At 52.3% G+C, this 18,408-nt stretch overlaps 3 protein-coding genes across 3 annotated transcripts in view; 1 reads left to right on the top strand and 2 right to left on the bottom strand.

Annotated features, from left to right (window-relative positions):
• Positions 1-1,255: 1,255 nt before the first annotated feature.
• Positions 1,256-11,582, bottom strand: LOC311319630 (E3 ubiquitin-protein ligase MSL2-like). Its single transcript, XM_084451210.1, has 3 exons — positions 10,170-11,582; positions 7,058-8,451; positions 1,256-2,608 (listed from the first exon to the last, which is right to left on the bottom strand). Exons 1-3 carry the CDS (start codon positions 10,309-10,311, stop codon positions 2,297-2,299), a joined length of 1,848 nt encoding a protein of 615 aa, XP_084307336.1. The 5' UTR covers positions 10,312-11,582; the 3' UTR covers positions 1,256-2,296.
• A 537-nt stretch (positions 11,583-12,119) lies between these two features.
• Positions 12,120-16,569, top strand: pccb (propionyl-CoA carboxylase subunit beta). The gene is made up of 14 exons (XM_084450970.1): positions 12,120-12,362; positions 12,529-12,648; positions 12,753-12,821; positions 12,973-13,029; positions 13,215-13,328; positions 13,651-13,761; positions 14,172-14,280; positions 14,380-14,500; positions 14,629-14,710; positions 14,888-15,011; positions 15,240-15,448; positions 15,712-15,810; positions 15,928-16,027; positions 16,136-16,569. The coding sequence occupies exons 1-14, from the start codon at positions 12,129-12,131 to the stop codon at positions 16,255-16,257; spliced, it is 1,671 nt and encodes a 556-aa protein (XP_084307096.1). The 5' UTR covers positions 12,120-12,128; the 3' UTR covers positions 16,258-16,569.
• Positions 16,570-16,856: 287 nt separating this feature from the next.
• The window catches only part of stag1a (STAG1 cohesin complex component a), a 63,213-nt gene continuing 61,661 nt past the window's right edge, over positions 16,857-18,408 (bottom strand). Inside the window, exon 32 of the mRNA XM_084451101.1 lies at positions 16,857-18,133. Coding sequence (XP_084307227.1) covers positions 18,110-18,133 — 24 coding nt within the window. The 3' untranslated portion in view covers positions 16,857-18,109. The remainder of the gene's footprint in view (positions 18,134-18,408) is intronic.

The following is an 18,408-nucleotide window of genomic DNA, read 5'->3' on the forward strand; positions in this document are numbered from 1 at the left end:
GTTTGCCAGTCGGGACATGAGGTCAAAATCATTTTATTTCATTTCATGTTGCACTACATTGTTTCATAATGTGGCAGTGAATGTTTCATAAGACAATATAACCGGAGGCTCTATTGCGACAAGACAGAAAAAAATAACTGGACTGTAATCAGGGTTCAAGTAATGCCCAACAGATTCCCCCAGACAGGCTGGTTCACTCAGTCCTGCTGTCCTGACAGAGGAAGGTCTAGAGAAGGAAGATCCCCCAGACAGGCTGGTTCACTCAGTCCTGCTGTCCTGACAGAGGAAGGTCTAGAGAAGGAAGATCCCCCAGACAGGCTGGTTCACTCAGTACTGCTGTCCTGACAGAGGAAGGTCTAGAGAAGGAGGCCTCAGAGACGCACGTGTCCGTTCTACCCTGAACGCCCGGTGAAGCTCAAACACCACAGAAGTGACGGTCGTGCGCCGGCGCCACGCCCAGGGACGGCTCCGGGCTCTGGAACATTTTGAGCGCAGTGGCCAGGCTCGATACTACGAGTCATGTGACGCATTTGGGGGCAAAAATACTTTTCCCCATAGACATACATAGGGAATGAAATGGCTGTTTTTCCCATAGACATACGGTACATAAGGAATGACACAGCTGAGGAAAGGAACAAAAACTATTCTGGGTATCAGTCAGTCAAAAGCTGCTCTTCTAAATATCAAGTTTTAAATAATTGGGTCCATTTTTCTTTAGAAGCCACCAAGAGCCGGAGTTTCCAGACGTTTCTTTCTCCATGTATGTCTACAGCAGTGCCGCACTGCTCTATGGGAAAGAGGGAGAGGCGGAGCCAAAAAAAAACATACTGCGCATGTGCTGTGGTTTACAGGAAGTATGATCAAAATGTTTCACGCGCTGAGAGCAACTTTCATTGGAATGAATGGGCGGCCATCTTTCAATGCCACATAGTCTTTCAGAATGCTTCCATTTGCTGACACGTGTGTGACGCCACTGAGACCTCCTTCTGCTCGTTGGTCCAGACTCCGCCTACCACTTCCTGGCCTACGGATGGAGGACCAATCAGGTGTGTCCAAACACTCCTGCGTAACCGTAGGAACAGGTTGCCCATCGGAGTGAGACTTCTGCTGGCACAGTGACTCAGTAAACAAGAAGAGTAAACCATCTCTCCCTCCCTCCATCTCTCTCACCCCCCCTCCATCTTTCTCTCCCTCCCTCCATCTTTCTCTCCCTCCCTCCATGCTCCCAACCTTCTGTATTTGACCACCAGGACAGACAGACAGACAGACAGACAAACAGATAGACAGACAGACAAACAGATAGACAGACAGACAGGGCAGACAGTGTAACACCGACACAGACAGGCCCTCTCTGAGGTCTACGAGAGCTCCAAGGTGCTTGGCCAGAAACACATGTGAAACATCTCTATCGCTCCATATCAAAAATAAGCCTCTTTAAAGTGTTAGTCAGGGACTGGTCAGTAAGAGACTCAGGACTCAACACAGAGCGTCGTCTGGATAACAGCAACCCTCCTATCTATGGCTTCGGTTGATCTACCTGACTCAGTCTCCCCACCCGTCTCTCTCTCTCTCTCTCTCTCTCTCTCTCTCTCTCTCTCACTCACTCACTCACTCACTCACTCACTCACTCACTCACTCTCACACACTCACACTCACACACTCACACACACACACACACACACGCTGTCCCCGCCTCTCTATCTGGATGTCGATGAGTGACAACACTGTACACTATGCAGGTTGTGTGTGTGTGGGGAAGGGGGGTGGGGCTGTTCATGAGGATTCAGTGGTGCTATTGCTATAGTAACCAAGAAGGGTTCTGTTATTATTTGGCCAATCCGATTAAGTGCTCCCCCCCACCAACCCAACGTCACATGCTGTCCTCGAGTACCTGCAAGAACATCCACATGACACAGCTGTCATCTTACAATACCATTTCCTGAATGAACATCTGTGTGAATCCAGTCCCCGATTCATTAAGACAAAACCCCTCCCCTGGTCACCGGGCAAGAACACAAGAGAGGGACCGTGTTGAGAGGGACTGAACACAGATGAACGCTGCGCGCGGCTGCCCCGGGGGGACTGTGATCTGATGTCACAAACACAGGGCCGCTGGCTCCGTGACGCTCACAGCGTTCCGTACGCACGGTTCTACATTCCACACAGCGGAACAGGTTCTAGTAGGACAGGACAGGACAGACCTATAGCTGCCTTAGAATGACCCTCCCTGTGGAAGGGGCACGGAGACTGTCTCGTTCGCCGATGAAGGAGGAGGACCCGGAGCTACTTCCTGCGGTCAGCAGTGGAACCCGAGGTCCAGCGTGTCTTCGTAGGCGGGGCCCGGCGGGGGGCTGGGTGCGGACAGGAAGGCGGCGGCGCCGACGACGGGCGCCCCGGTGGCCGCCGCCATGTTGATGAGGGCGCCGGCATGGACGGCGCCGGGGGGCGGGCCCCGCAGGTGGGCGGCGGCGATGCTGGTGAGGTTGATGCCGAGCGTGAGGCGGGTCTGCTCCAGGGCCTTCTCCGGCACGGCGAACGCCTCCAGCTTCTTCTCCCCGTTGGCCATGTAGGAGTTCTGGCAGCCGCGGCAGATGCAGTCCAGACACGCCTGGGGAGGGACAGACGGGGGGGACAGACAGGAGGGACAGACGGGGGGGGACAGACGAGGGGAGACAGATGGGAGAGACAGACGGGAGGGACAGACGGGGGGGACAGACGGGGGGACAGACGGGAGGGACAGACGGGGGGGGGGCAGACAGGGGGGACAGAAGGGGGGGGGCAGACAGGGGGGACAGCCGGGGAGGGACAGCCGGGGGGGGGACAGACAGGGGGGACAGAGGTTAGATTCAGAACGCAGCCCTTTCCCAGGTGCTCAGAGCCACACACGCCGGGTTGAACAGCTGATCTCTTCCGCTCCGTTAAGCTGTTGAAGAACTGAACTGTACTGAAGTAGCACCCCAGTCAGACGCTTAACACCACAGGACCAAGCCCACAGACCAGGAGCGTTAGGGTCAAGACTAGTGATAAGTACTGTCCCTCGTATCATATCAAGAGCTGTTTAGGGACAAGACGATATCGTATCATATCAAGAGCTTTTTAGGGACAAGACTAGTGATTAATACTGTCCCTCATATCATATCAAAAGCTGTTTAAGGACAAGACTAGGTAAGGGATATTTACCTCGGGGCCGGGCAATATGCTGTTTCAATGCCCTAGCGGAGGGTGTTATCAGTAACCTTCTGCGAGTGTCATTGAAACAGCATATTACCCGGCCCCGAGGTAAATATTCCGCTTATTCAACTTCTTTTCAACTGAAAACATATAAAAACATAATTATGAAAACAAAATAAAAGTATTGCTCAAATATATTTGCTTTAAAAAGTGTAGGCTAGAAGTTGCTATGGCGCACCTCAATCAATGAACAGCAACGCATCTACTGCCTGTCTGAATTAGCCTACATCTCTTTGGATGTTTTCTTTTAATGTCAAATCAATAGTCAGTTTTTCATCCCTTGCCTCTGGCCTTTAGGCTCATCTGTGCCCCTCGTAACCCCAAGCAGCCATTCAATGCATTGCGTGACTTGCAAGGCTTTATGTTAGGCTTATTAGGCTATGAATAGCCTATTATTAGCCTATTAATAATAATAGCAGTAAAAATAGCATATTTCGTTTCTGCAGCCTGATGTTTTTTTGTCGGTGACCATTCTTTGGCTACAATAACGAGGGTCAATAACGAGGGTCAAGCGGTGTCCTACAGTGGTTACAGTGGTTTCTATAGCAACCGCAAGGCTGCGTCTGATCTCTTGATTACTCCGGGTCGGCGCATTAATCTACAGCTGTGCTTAAACATCGGGCGGGATATACAGAAATAATGTATCCCTCCCAGCCAATCAGAATCAAGCATTTACAAATGAAGTTGAATAATGATTAATACTGCCCCTCGTACCAGAAACATTACGAGACCTCCATCCCTGACCAGCTGTTCCGGGGGCCCGTGGGCGTCAACTAGGGATGAGACCGTATGGATTTTTGCGGTACGGTAGCTAGTTACACGGTAGGGTTTGCGGTATTTCATGGTATACGACATTTCACCTCCCCAACACACATAAAAAAACAAGTATTTTACTTTGAAGGAACTACAGTGCAACACATGATGGAAAATACACACTATTGTAATTAAGCTCAGTTTATTAATAGCAAGCTTATATTCAACTAGAAAGTACATTTCCTGGAGAAAATGTGAGGTGGGCTAGCTGCTGCAGTTGTATGTAACAGCTACTGCTAGAACTACTACGGACAAGGCAATCTCCATGCACCCACCGGCGAAGACTGTGCGTCTCTAGCCCAATCAGGGGCTGAGTTGTGGGGTCTGTGGTGTGGACAGTGGCATGGTGGTGAGACTCCGCCCCCTCAGGTCAGAGCTGGTCGAGGACAGTGTACCCCTCTCCGGGCCACCTACCCGCCCGCACCGGTGAAGACCATGTGTCTCTAGCCTACTCAGGGGCTGAGTTGTGGGGCCATGGCGTGGATAGTGGCGTGGGGGTGAGACTCCGCCCCCTCAGGTCAGAGCCAGTCAGGGACAGTGTAGCCCTCTCCGGGCCACCTACCTGACTCAACCGGTGAAGACCGTGTCTCTAGCCCACTCAGGGGCTGAGTTGTGGGGCCCGTGGCGTGGATAGTGGCGTGCTGGTTAGGCCCCACCCCCTTGGGTCACAGCTAGTCGGGGACAGTACAGTGACCTCTGGGCAATTTCAATGCATCCACCAATGAAGACTGTGTCTCTAGCCCACTCAGGGGTTGAGTTGTGGGGCCCGTGGCATGGATAGTGGCGTGGTGATGAGACTCCACCCCCTCAGGTCAGAGCCAGTCAGGGACAGTGTACCCCTCTCCGGGCCACCTACCTGACTCCACCATGAAGACGTCCGGGCAGTATCCTTGCACCCACTGGTGAAGACTGTGTGTCTCTAGCTCAATCAGGGGCTGAGTTGTGGGGTCTGTGGCGTGGTGGCAAGACCACCACGCCACCACGAAGAGAAAGAAAGAAAGAAAGAAAGAAGGATGGAAGGAAGGATGGAAGGATGGATGGAAGGAAGGATGGAAGGATGGATGGAAGGAAGGATGAAAGGAAGGAAGGAAGGAAGGAAGGAAGGAAGGAAGGATGGAAGGAAGGAAGGATGGATGGAAGGATGGAAGGAAGGAAGGAAGCAAGGAAGGAAGGAAGGATGGAAGGATGGATGGATGGAAGGATGGAAGGAAGGATGCAAGGAAGGAAGGAAGGATGCAAGGAAGGAAGGATGGATGGATGAAAGAAAGCAGGATGGATGGAAGAAAGAAATAAAGAAAGAAGGATGGATGGATGAAAGAAAGAAAGAAAGAAAGTAAGAAAGAAGGATGGATGGATGGATGAAAGAAAGAAAGAAAAAAAGAAAGAAAGAAAGAAGGATGGATGGATGGATGGATGGATGGATGAAAGAAAGAAAGAAAGAGAAAGAAGGAAGGAAGGAAGGAAGGAAAGAAGGAAGGATGGAAGGAAGGATGGAAGGAAGGAAGGAAGGAAGGAAGGAAGGAAGGAAGGAAGGAAGGAAAGATGGAAGGATGGATGGAAGGAAAGGAAAGGAAAGGAAGGAAGGAAAGAAGGATGGATGGAAGGAAGGATGGAAGGAAGGAAGGAAGGAAGGAAGGAAGGAAGGAAGGAAGGAAGGAAGGAAGGAAGGAAGGAAGGAAGGAAGGATGGAAGGAAGGATGGAAGGAAGGATGGATGGAAGGAAGGAAGGGAAGAAAGGATGGATGGAAGGAAGGAATGAATGAATATGAATGCTACCACAATAGTCATAAAAGGGTGCCTGTACAGAGAGCATGCACGTGTCCCCAAATTCAAATCCCAACTGACACTGTGAGCATCCTCTCATTCACTTCAATGGAAAGGCATGTTGGCTTCAGACAGCTCTCTCTCAAAAAGTATAAATGTCACAGCCTAGATATTGACACCGTAGGAATCCTGAGAAAATGCTGAACATTTTAGGATATGATATGTCCATGTAGCTTAAAAACTGTAGGCATGGCGACGTGTTAGAAAAAGGGTAAAAATGCAAAATTAGCAGCTCAAAAGGTAGAGTGTGGGCCCATACGTTTCAATGGGGAGCGCAGTTGCCGAACAAATCGTCATACAGCGAAAACTACAAGTCACACGGCTTAGATACTTATATTGTACGAATCAGCACAGTTATGGGAACGTTTCGATATATAATATGTGTATGAGCTGTTAAAACTGTAGGCATAGCGACAAGTTAGAAAAAGAGTAAAAATGCAAAATTAGCAGCTCAAAAGCTAGTGTTGCCATACGTTTCAATGAGGAGCGCAGTTGCCGAACAAATCGTCATACAGCGAAAACTATAAGTCATACGGCTTAGATACTTACATTGTACGAATCAGCACAGTTGTGTGAACATTTTGATGTATAATATGTGTGTGAGCTTTCATAACTGTAGGAGTGCCAGCAGTTTACAAAATGTGTGAATATTTTCAAAGCAACTGCTGCCACCACTCTAAAAACATAAAATTTCTGAACATTCCAAAAGCATTTCAAGCAGTTTCAATAGGACAAAAAAATTAAATTTCTTAAAAACTATAAAAAATATCAAAAATCTGAATGGATCCGTTCAAGAGCTGAACGTCATGAACATTTTAAAGTTTGAATGAAGTTTCTAGCACAAAGTATGAAGAACTAGTTAACGTCCAAAAAAGCGGGGAGAATAATAAAGAAAGAAAGAAATAGTGGGAATATCACAAGTTGGGCTAGCTTCTGCAAGCTAGCCCACCTAATTACAAAATTAACTGTTGCAAGCAACTTGAAATGTGAAGTTTCAGCAGCGCATTATTGTGTAATACCGTAAACGTAATACCGTAAACACAGGGAATGTCACGGTTCTAATACCGTGGACATTTTATACCGCGTTTCACGCTTTTACGGTATACCGTCTCATCCCTAGCGTCAACCTTTAACCTTTGGGGGAGGGGCATTCAACCTTTCGGGGAGGGGCACAGGAGTCGGAGCTCACCTTGCGGTTGGAGTAGCAGGGGCAGCGCTGCCCCCTGCAGGTCAACACCGAGGGGTTCTGGGTGGCCCTGCCGCATTTGCAGCCCTTCTTCTCGGCGGGCTTCTTGTAGAGGGGCTTGGCCGGGCTGGGGGGCAGCAGGCGCTGGTCCCTGGAGCGCTCCTTGGCCTTGGGGCCCCCGGCGCGGGGCTTGGGGTGGGGCCTCTTCGAGCCCTGGTCCGAGTGCTTCCTCGCAGCCTTGCTGGAGGCCGGCGGGGGGCGGGGCGGCGGCCGGGGGGGGCTGGGAGGACCCCCGTTGGAGAGGGCTGAGTAGGCGTGGGCCGGGGGGGCGGAAGCCGCCAGCGACGGGGCGGGGGGCTGCGCGCGAGGGGGCGGGGGAGGCGAGGGCGCCGGCGGGCCCTGCAGGATGCAGGAGATGGGGAGGGGCTGGACCCGCTCCCGGTCGCTCTCCGAGTGAGAGCGCTTTCGGCTGGGGCGGCCGGGCGGGGGCGCGGGGTGGCGTGCGACGGCCTGCGTCCTCTCCGGCGGCGCGTGTGCATGCGGCGGCCTGTCCGGCTGCAGGCGTGCGTGAGCGTGCGTCCTGTTGGGGTGTGTGTGCGCGTGGCCGAGCGTCCTGTCGGGGGGCGCGTGAGTGCGAGCGTGCGTCCGGTCGGCAGGCGTGTGTGAGTACGTGTGCGTCCTGTCGGGGTGTGTGTGCGCCCCTGCGCTGGGAGGAGGAGTTTCTAGAGTCTGTAGAACCTCCTCCACGCTGAGCAGCAGCACCTCCCCCTCCTCTGCCTCCCGGCTGGCCACGCCCTCCTCCCTGAAGGAGAACGTGGCGCCCTGAGCGAGGGCATGCGGGGGTCCGGCGGCCGGCCCCGGGTCCGGCTCCTCGGCGGCGGGGGGCTGCGGCGCGACCGTCTCCTCGGGGTCGCACACCTCCAGCTCCGGGGAGCTGGGCGCCGGCTCCTCCCCCCACGCGCCGTTGCAGCCCAGCGGCCCGTTGAGACACGAGGGGGCGGGGCCCGGCTCTGCCGGGGGAGGGGGGGCGACGAGGGCGGCCGGAGCAGAGGGGGGAGGCGGCTTCCGCTCCTCGGGGGCCGGGCTAGACTCCTCCTCCTTTTCCTCCTCCTCCTCCTCCTTGGACACCAGCATCTCCTCCAGCAGGGTCATGACCTCCGGAGACCCGCCCACCTGGCTGCTGATTCGCTGCAGCAGCGGGGGGCGGGTGATGTACAGGCAGAGCTGCCGGTAGCAGTCGACCAGCAAGGAGAGCTGCCGGTTCTCCTGGAAGCAGGAGTAGTCCTTGCACCAGCTGCACGACGGCTTCAGCAGCATCTTCTGGCCCTTGCAGCCCCGGCACACGTAGTGCTGACAGGAAGAGCTGGTGGGGGCCACGGGGTCCTGGAGCAGGTTACCTGAGGGGCACAGAGTCCAGTCAAATCAAACTTTATTTGTATAGCACATTTCAGAGAGCAATGGGGGGGAGGGTGGGCATAGGTCCTACCCCTACATCTTCCAGAGGGAAGCAAAAAAAACAGTTTCACCAGACAGAAAGGATGATTAAAAGAGCCACTCGTCCACACTGATCAGTCAACCAACCAACCAATCAATCAATCAATCGTCCATCCGTCCGTCTGACCACTGTGACCAGCCTCCATCATTGATCAACATCAGCAGGTCCTCCCACACTCCAGGGGTCATTTTGTAGAGAGACAAATGTTGAGGATACTGAGACGACACCACGCCCCCATAACATTCATGTTAAGTGATAGATTTGTGAATCCTAAACACAGCTGTCTGTTGTTTGAGCAGACTGTCTAGAGCAGAACAGACTGGCTAGAGTAGACTGGCTAGAGCAGAGCAGACTGGCTAGAGAAGACTGGGTATAGTAGACTGGCTAGAGCAGACTGGTTGGGCAGACTGGGTATAGTAGACTGGCTAGAGCAGACTGGGTAGAGTAGACTGGCTAGAGCAGACTGGGTAGAGTAGACTGGCTAGAGCAGACTGGGTATAGTAGACTGGCTAGAGCAGACTGGGTAGAGTAGACTGGCTAGAGCAGACTGGGTAGAGTAGACTGGCTAGAGCAGACGGTATAGTAGACTGGGTAGAGTAGACTGGGTAGAGTAGACTGTCTAGAGCAGACTGGGTATAGTAGACTGGCTAGAGCAGACTGGCTAGAGCAGACTGGCTATAGTAGACTGGCTAGAGCAGACTTGCTAGAGCAGACTGGGTATAGTAGACTGGCTAGAGCAGACTGGCTAGAGCAGACTGGCTAGAGTAGACTGGGTATAGTAGACTGGCTAGAGCAGACTGGGTAGAGTAGACTGGCTAGAGCAGAGCAGACTGGCTAGAGCAGACTGGGTAGAGTAGACTGGCTAGAGCAGACTGGGTATAGTAGACTGGCTAGAGCAGAGCAGACTGGCTAGAGCAGACTGGGTAGAGTAGACTGGCTAGAGCAGAGCAGAGACACACTTGCTTAGCAACGCAGGAGGACAGCTGCTGCTAAGGCTCAGCCTCGGTTGCCAAGGAGACCCGGCGGAACATGACACACGTGTCAGCAGCAGCAGTACCACATTACACACACACACACACACTGTCACTCACACACACACTGTCACTCTCACACACACACACACATACACACACACACACACTCACTCACTCACTCGCACTCACTCACATACACACACACACACTCACTCACATACATACACACACACTCACACTCACACACACACACACACACACACACACACTCACACTCACACTCACACTCACACTCACACTCACACACACACACACACACACACACACACACACTCACTCGCAAGCACACACACACAGCTCTGCTCGGTTGCTGGACTAGAACGAATGATACATTTCTAATTAACTGTTTGAGATGAGGTAGCCAAAGAACAAATCTTTCATCTTAGGCTGAGAAATAAAGCTGACTTATATTCTATTAGGCTACAATATGTTTAATATACATACAACTTGACTATCATGGCATTGTACGTATAATTGTGATTCAGTTATGCATGTAATTATATAGCAAATTCCATAGAGCATAGTGAACATTCGCCGACATTTCAGTTGCAACAATAAATATTTGTCAGGCAAGCATGTTACTCACCGCACACCAGGCAGGAGAGCGACTGGCGGAAGAAGGGCAGCAGCTTGTACATCTCCGCGAAGCTCTGCTGCTTCTGCGGGTCGCACTGCAGCACGGAGCGGCAGGCGGACACGTACAGAGCGGTGGCGTTCACTGGGTTCATATCGGCACCAAGCTCGACCAGGCCCGGAGGAAAACGCACACACCGAGCCAAGACACACACCCCCGCTCGTCCAGAGACGCTGCCTTGACTAAGTCTGGTCCCACGGAGCTCGGTCGATCGCCCAATTTGTCAATGAGCGTTCGATCAATAGCTTTCAAGCCCAGCAGCTAGCATACTGCCATCCTCCTCACCGCCGGATCAAACCGCCCGTATTCAGCTAGCCAGCTAGCTAGAGACAGAGAGCATCACCAATATGCATATGCTCTCCCTTCCTCCATAGTTGGAAATACGACTGAATGATCATGGTCTGTCGTCCGGCTATGTGAAGGAAGCTAGTTAGCTAGGGAAGCTAGTTAGCTAGCTGTTAGCTACTCCAAGTGCCGTTTCCAGCTTTAATCACTTCGATCTTTGATAGCTAGCTACTACTAGCTAGTGGCAACTGCTGCACCATCGTTATTACTGGTTAGCTATGTTAATTCGCTAAATCGCCCGTTCAAATGCCTTGCGTCGCCAGATTCTGTACTTGTCGCCAGGAGAACCTCACCAAACAGCGACATTCAGCAACGCTGAACTCCTGAGCCTGTTCAGATCAGGTCCGTCACCGGGGCCACGGGCGCGCGTGGGTGCCCGTCTTTGTCTCCGGCGGCGTGTGCAGGTGGACCAACATCCCGGCTCCTCCTGACTACAAAGCAACGGTCACACGGGTCTGATTATGGTTGAATATACAAGAGCACGCATGTTTACGTCTCCCATGGCCCAGCATAATAATTCAGAGACTTCATCTGATATTTACCAAACTAAAGTTAGCCAGAACACCGGAATTACATCTGTCCCACGCGCGCTAGTCTTCATGTAAACAACACACCGCTAGCTAGCCGTTAGCTCGTTAGAGGATGTAACGTTACTTTTCAAACCAGAGGTGTAACGTTAGCCAAAGCCTTCAACCGCGGAAGGGGGAAACTACACAACCGCGTGTAGGTCGCTTGCTAGATCAGAACAGGCCCTTCAGCCAATTCGGATGCTCCAGCAAACCCTGCTGCTAGTAACTAGCTAGCTATCGGTAGCTAGCTATAGCTAGCTAGCCAACTCTCCATCCATTATCTGTTTTCCTTGCTACAGTACAGATGAGTATTTCAGGTACTCTCATTGAGCATCGGGTGGTAAACTATAGCCCTCTGGTAATTGTATGATGGGAAAAAAACGCTTAGTTGTAATAGGCTACTTTGATTTGTAAACGCAACGGCTAGAAATGCATCCATCATCATCGCCCACCTCTCTCTTCCTCCCAGTTCCCACAACAACCACCAATTCTCTCGAGAAGCAAACTCCCGCGAGAGTCTTGCAAACTAGTTACCTTGGTTACACTTTATGAATGGCGCCTAAACCTAATCCACTAGATAGCTACACAGTACATCAACATCTAAAATGGCACGAAAAGGGAGTTCCTCTTTACCACAGCTCACGTTTTCTCTAAAATATCTCCTAAACCAGATAGCTGGCTAACCGACAGAGGACGGTAAACGGGCTTCGAAACAACTGTGCAATTGTGGGGGCGTCGGTCGAATCGACCACTCACAGAGATCTCCAGCTCTTGATGTTGGTTATTGTAGTTTTCCTCTGACATTTAGGCGATGGACTACAGCTAGTCAAGTTTGCTCAACCGCACACTGTTGGAAACTTGACTGTTTTCGTCCCACCCGCACCACAATCAGCGTGTTAATGATTGGTTGTATAAAACAATACACATAAATGATTGGTCTAAATGAGTGTCTGTTTGACATGACACCCAACGCCCGTCCACCTTCAGGATCACAGCAATGGCGGCCTTCGCAGCGGTACGGAGCAGCTGTGGGCTGCTGAGCGGACTAAAGGCATCTGTGAAGAGTTTTGCACAGGTAAAGCATGGCGTGGCCGCTGCACAAAATCGTCTCCAACAGAAATGCCGGTGGTATTCCGTCAGTCACCTCTCCGTGCAGGAGAGAATCGACAAGAAACGGAGGGGCGCGCTGGTCGGAGGAGGCCAGAATAGGATTGACGCTCAACACAAAAGGGTAAATAAATACACACGTGTAAATGTACAGCACAGTAGTATACACGCTGTGGGTTTGGCTAACTTAGAGGGCAAGGTTGTGTACAAACTTGTTTCTATTGCTAGTTCGCTAGCTAGCTAGTATACCTATCTAGTTAAGCCACTGAACCGTGTACCAACCTTGCCAGGGCAAGCTGACGGCCCGGGAGAGAGTGGAGCTGCTTCTGGACAAGGAGTCCTTCGTGGAATACGACATGTTTGTGGAACACAGATGCTCGGACTTTGGAATGGAGGAGGATCGAAACAAGGTAGCATAATATCGCGGACATTTCGCCGTCTAGTGTGCGTCTGCAATGGGCAGGTCTTTGTGTTTGTAAACACGCTGAGTGCCGTCATCTCGCCCTTTCTCTAGTTCCCCGGTGACAGTGTTGTGACGGGGCAGGGTCGCATCAACGGCAGGCTGGTCTATGTTTTCAGTCAGGTCAGTTAAGAACAAAGCGCCCACAGAAACATGGAGGATCTATGCTCACGCCTAATCATGACGCACAGAACTGTACACATTTGTGACCATGTATCTATCTATCTCTCTCTCTCTCTCTCTCTCTCTCTCTCTCTCTCTCTCTCTCTCTCAGGACTTCACGGTGTTCGGGGGCAGTTTGTCTGGGGCCCACGCACAGAAGATCTGTAAGGTATGAATGACAAGACAGACAGAACTCTGTTAACATCACCGTAGTCTCACACTGTGTCATGTAATTACTGTTCACATATTGCTGCAGAATACAACACTGACACTCCCCCAGTACACCTGTGGTTGAATTGTGTGTGTGTGTGTGTGTGTGTGTGTGTGTGTGTGTGTGTGTGTGTGTGCGTGTAGATAATGGACCAGGCCATGATGGTGGGCGCCCCGGTCATTGGGCTGAATGACTCTGGAGGAGCCAGGATCCAGGAAGGGGTGGAGTCTCTGGCCGGTTACGCCGACATCTTCCTGGTGAGGGGCGGAGCCTGGGGGTTTGTCTAATGGTGAGGGGCGGAGCCTGGGGGTTTGTCTAATGGTGAGGGGCGGAGCCTGGGGGTTTGTCTAATGGCGAGGGGCGGAGCCTGGGGGTTTGTCTAATGGCGAGGGGCGGAGACTGGGGGTTTGTCTAATGGCGTAGGCTGGTGTGTTGAACACAGCAGGATCTCCTTGATCTCTCTAAACAGTTCTATCTAATATCTCTCTCTCTCCCCTCTCTCTCCCTCCCCTCTCTCTCCCTCCCCTCTCTCTGCCCCTCGCCCCTCTCTCTCCCTCCGCTCTTTCTCTCTCTCTCCAGAGGAACGTGATGGCGTCCGGCGTGGTGCCTCAGATCTCTCTGATCATGGGACCGTGTGCCGGGGGGGCCGTCTACTCACCTGCTCTGACAGACTTCACCTTCATGGTCAAGGTACGAGGCCTCCAGCCTGGAGAACGGGACGGGGGGAGGGGGTGAGCGCGTGCGTAGGACACGCCTGCGTGACGCGGCTGGTGACTCCTCCCTCTGCGGAGAGCGCCTGACGGCGCGCTGGTGGCGGGAGGATGGGGGAGACGCTGGCGGGAGGATGTGGGAGACGTTGGCGCGCCATGGCAGGAGGATGGGGGAGACGCTGGCGCGCCGTGGCAGGAGGATGGGGAAGACGCTGGGGCGCCGTGGCAAGAGGATGGGGGAGACGCTGGCGCGCCGTGGCGGGAGGATGGGGGAGACGCTGGCGGGAGGATGGGGGAGACGCTGGCGCGCCGTGGCGGGAGGATGGGGGAGACGCTGGCGCGCGGCCGGCGCTCCAGATCTCTTATTTGTGTGCATCTGTGTGCGATCAGGACACCTCTTACCTCTTCATCACGGGACCGGATGTGGTCAAGTCCGTAACCAATGAGGATGTGACTCAGGAGGAGCTGGGAGGAGCCAAGACGCACACCGCCGTGTCCGGTCAGTGTTTCCGTCGTGCAGCACACACACACACACACATACACACACACACACACACAAACTGGTGTGAGATGTGTTTCTCTCCACTCCCACTCCCAGGTGTGGCCCATCGTGCGTTTGAGAATGACATCGACGCTCTGCTGAACCTCCGAAACTTCTTCAACTTCCTGCCTCTCAGCAACAAAGACCCCGCCCCTGTCACGGAGTGCCACGATCCCAGGTACCCAATCACACAGCTCGCATGAGACGGATCGGCCAACCACACACCCCCGTTACCTTGGTCGTCTTATTCCTCTCTCCCTCTCTCTCCCTCCTTTCTCGCTCCCTCTGTCCTCTCTTCTCCTGCAGTGATCGTCTGATTCCTGGTCTGGACACCATCGTTCCACTAGAGACGACTAAAGCCTACGACATGCTAGACATTATTCAAGGGGTATGCAAAACGCACACGCACACACACACAACCACACACGCACACACACACAACCACACACACACACACCTGTACACAAATGCACTCACACAGATGACACGCAGATTAGGATGGACTAACGGCCAGGCCTACCTGTGTGGTCCCTCCTCCTCATGTCTGGTTGTGGCTCTGCTGCAGATTGTGGACGAGCAGGAGTTCTTTGAGATCATGCCGAGCTACGCCAAGAACATCGCGGTGGGCTTCGCCCGCATGAACGGCCGCACCGTTGGCATTGTGGGTAATCAGCCCAAAGTGGCGTCAGGTGAGCAGAGGGGCTGGAACAGGGGGAGGGGCTCCAGGGAGAGAACACAATGAGAGAGAGAAAGAGAGGAGGGGAGAGAGAGAGAGAGAGAGAGAGACACAGAGGGAGAGACAGAGGGACAGAGAGGGACAGAGAGAGAGAGACAGAGAGAGAGTGAAAGAGGAAGGAAGGGAACCGGTTTGTCTTTTCTTGTTGCGTGGTCTGTTAAGCGTTTCCATGTTCGGCCAGGCTGTCTGGACATCAACTCCTCTGTGAAAGGCGCCCGCTTCGTCCGCTTCTGCGACGCCTTCAACATCCCCATCCTCACCTTCGTGGACGTGCCTGGCTTCCTGCCCGGCACCGCCCAGGAGTACGGCGGCATCATCCGGCACGGCGCCAAGCTGCTCTACGCCTTCGCCGAGGCCACTGTCCCCAAGATCACCATCATCACCAGGAAGGTGTGTGTTTGCGTGTGTGCACTCGGTAAACATGCAGATGGCCTCCGACGTCGTCAGGGTGTGTGTTGCGTGTAGGCCTACGGTGATAAGGGTGTTGTGTCGTAGGCCTACGGTAATAAAGGTGTTATATTGTGTTGTGTCGTAGGCCTATGGTGATAAGGGTGTTGTCGTAGGCCTACGGTGATAAGGGTGTTGTGTCATAGGCCTACGGTGATAAGGGTGTTGTGTTGTAGGCCTACGGTGATAAGGGTGTTGTGTTGTAGGCCTACGGAGGAGCGTACGACGTGATGAGCTCCAAGCACCTGAGAGGAGACCTGAACTACGCCTGGCCCACGGCCGAGGTGGCTGTCATGGGTGCTAAGGTAGAGACACAGACACACACACACACCCACACTCACTCACTCACTCACTCACTCTCTCTCCCTGCCAGGTGCTGTATAGGGTTGTGGTGATGTGTGTGTGATGCGTTCTGTTCCCAGGGTGCAGTGCAGATCATCTTCAGAGGGAAGGAGAACCAGGCGGAGGCAGAGGCTGAATATGTGGAGAAGTTCGCCAACCCCTTCCCTGCTGCAGTTAGAGGTATGTACACTTACACACACACACACTACATTGTGTACACAAACAGCGCACACATATAACACACACACACCTGTGTGCTTCTGCATGACCCAATATGCGTTTCTCCAGGTTTCGTCGATGACATCATCGAGCCGTCGACCACTCGTAAGAGGATCTGCAGAGATCTGGAGGTGTTGGCAAGCAAGAAGCAGACCAACCCTTGGAAGAAACACGCCAACATTCCTCTCTAACGGGCGCACGCACACGCACACACACCTGGTGTCCCTGCTCCACGTTTCACTTCCTGAGGTCTCCCCTCTCTTGGTGTCTGTCTGTAAAGCTCCCTCAGAACAGACGCAGTGGACTTGCAGCGGCCATATTGGACGCACGGTTGGCAACGTTTGATTGGTGTGCCTCGCTATCATGTTGTAATAAATATGGGCAGGGAGTCTGTCGTCAATACCGACAGGACATCAGAACCCTTTCTGCCGCGTTATTCAGAACTGTGACTCTTTGCTCTATATAAAAGTCCTGTTCTTTGGTTTGTAAAATAAAGATTCTGCTTCTACAGCTGAGACTCATCCTCGTCTGCGGAGATCAGTGAATTTATAACTGATACAACGAATACACCTGCTATGACTCAAACACTAGTTTGATATGTAACTAAATGATGGTGTCTTTTTGTGTACATGTGCTCACACATGCATTCACTGCTATAATGACAATCATTGTAATGGCTGTTGAAATATCACAAAATTAAGCAAAGAACACAATTCATAAATGATTACAGATTTTATTTTCTTAAAAAGAATTTCAATAAGTTCACAAAAAAAAGCATTTTTAAGGGCAAGTGATGTCTGACGATACAGAAAGGGCCAATTGTCTCTTGATATTTACAAGCCGACCGCACCAGCCAACAGGAGCACCGATCTGGCAGGTCTCCATGGTAAAACGGCCGATATGATTGGTCTATCCTATGGAACCGAAGGCAGTGGACCAATCAGCTGCTTAGTTACACTAGGGCGCAGCCATGAAACGCCACAACTAGACTTTAGAGCATCCAGCTGACTGTCCCACTGAAACCGTCTAGACTTGAACCAATCAGATAGGAGACGGAGTCGGATATGAGCCATGGGGTATATAAGCATGTAGGCCACAATTTGGCAACGAACAAGATACATATTCAGAAAGAGCTGTACAAACATCGGACAAAAAACAAAGATCACTTGATTTAAAACTTTGTACTAAAGCTACAGAATTCAAAATACATTTTTTGTTTTTTTTGTTTGTTTTTTACTGGATTTATGTGGAAAAAACTGATTCTGTGCGGTGTTGAATGTGTAATGTGGGGGAGGAGTCTAAGGTTAGGGGGTGTGGCTCAACGCCTGTGTCCAGTGACAATACTCTCCTCTCTCTGGCCACGCCCACTACACAGAAACATCAACTCCAAACGTTCTAGAACGCTTCACAGCTGCGTGCGTGTGTGTGTGACCATCACCAACACAGCACACACACTATCATCATCATCACAGACAAGGACACAGAGGGGCTAAATAAGAATTATAAAAGATTTAGATTTAGAATATCGAGATCCTCCTCAGATGAAGCGGACCCACAAATTTGAGTGCGACACCGAAGGGGTGGTAGGACTGGAGGGGGGGGAGGGGCTGTACAGGGTGTTGGCACTGGGTCACAGGGGTGGTTCTGTGTGACGGGGGTGTGTGTGTGTGTGTGTGTGTGTGTAGGCGGACGCACTGGGGACACAAGTTCCACAGAGCCAGCCAAGACGGATCAGCCGGAAGGCTACCAAAGCTAACGCTAACAGTGCTAACTGGTCTGTGTGGGGCCCAGCGGGGAGCTCCTTCCTAAGAGGACAGGATTCACTATGATCTGATGTGGAGGACATTCTGAGGGCTTGGGAGGGATCCTCTGGCTGGTCTGGAGAGACTGGATCCCAGATAATGCCGAGCTGGAGATCCAGCTGAACCTGCGTCCATCACCGGATCCACTCCAGATCTCCTCCACCCTCTCTCTCTGCCCACAGAGGAACGCTGTGTTTGAGTCTGACGGTGTGTTGGGGTCGGGGGTCGGGGCTCTCCCAGGTCAGAACATGGGCATGGTGAATCCCTGGAACCACAGCAGAGACACGGCACGCGCTCAGTGAGGCTCAGTCATGTTTGTGTGTTTACAGCTGATCACACTCTGCTGGCGTGTGTGGGTTCTGAGAATGTTCTATGTGTGGGTTCTGAGAATGTTCTGTGTGTGGGTTCTGAGAATGTTCTATGTGTGGGTTCTGAGAATGTTCTGTGTGTGGGTTCTGAGAATGTTCAGTGTGTGGGTTCTGAGAATGTTCAGTGTGTGGGTTCTGACAATGTTCTGTGTGTGGGTTCTGAGAATGTTCT

This window comes from Borostomias antarcticus (assembly GCF_949987555.1).
Source record: "Borostomias antarcticus genome assembly, chromosome: 16".
Classification (NCBI taxonomy): Eukaryota; Metazoa; Chordata; class Actinopteri; order Stomiiformes; family Stomiidae; genus Borostomias; species Borostomias antarcticus.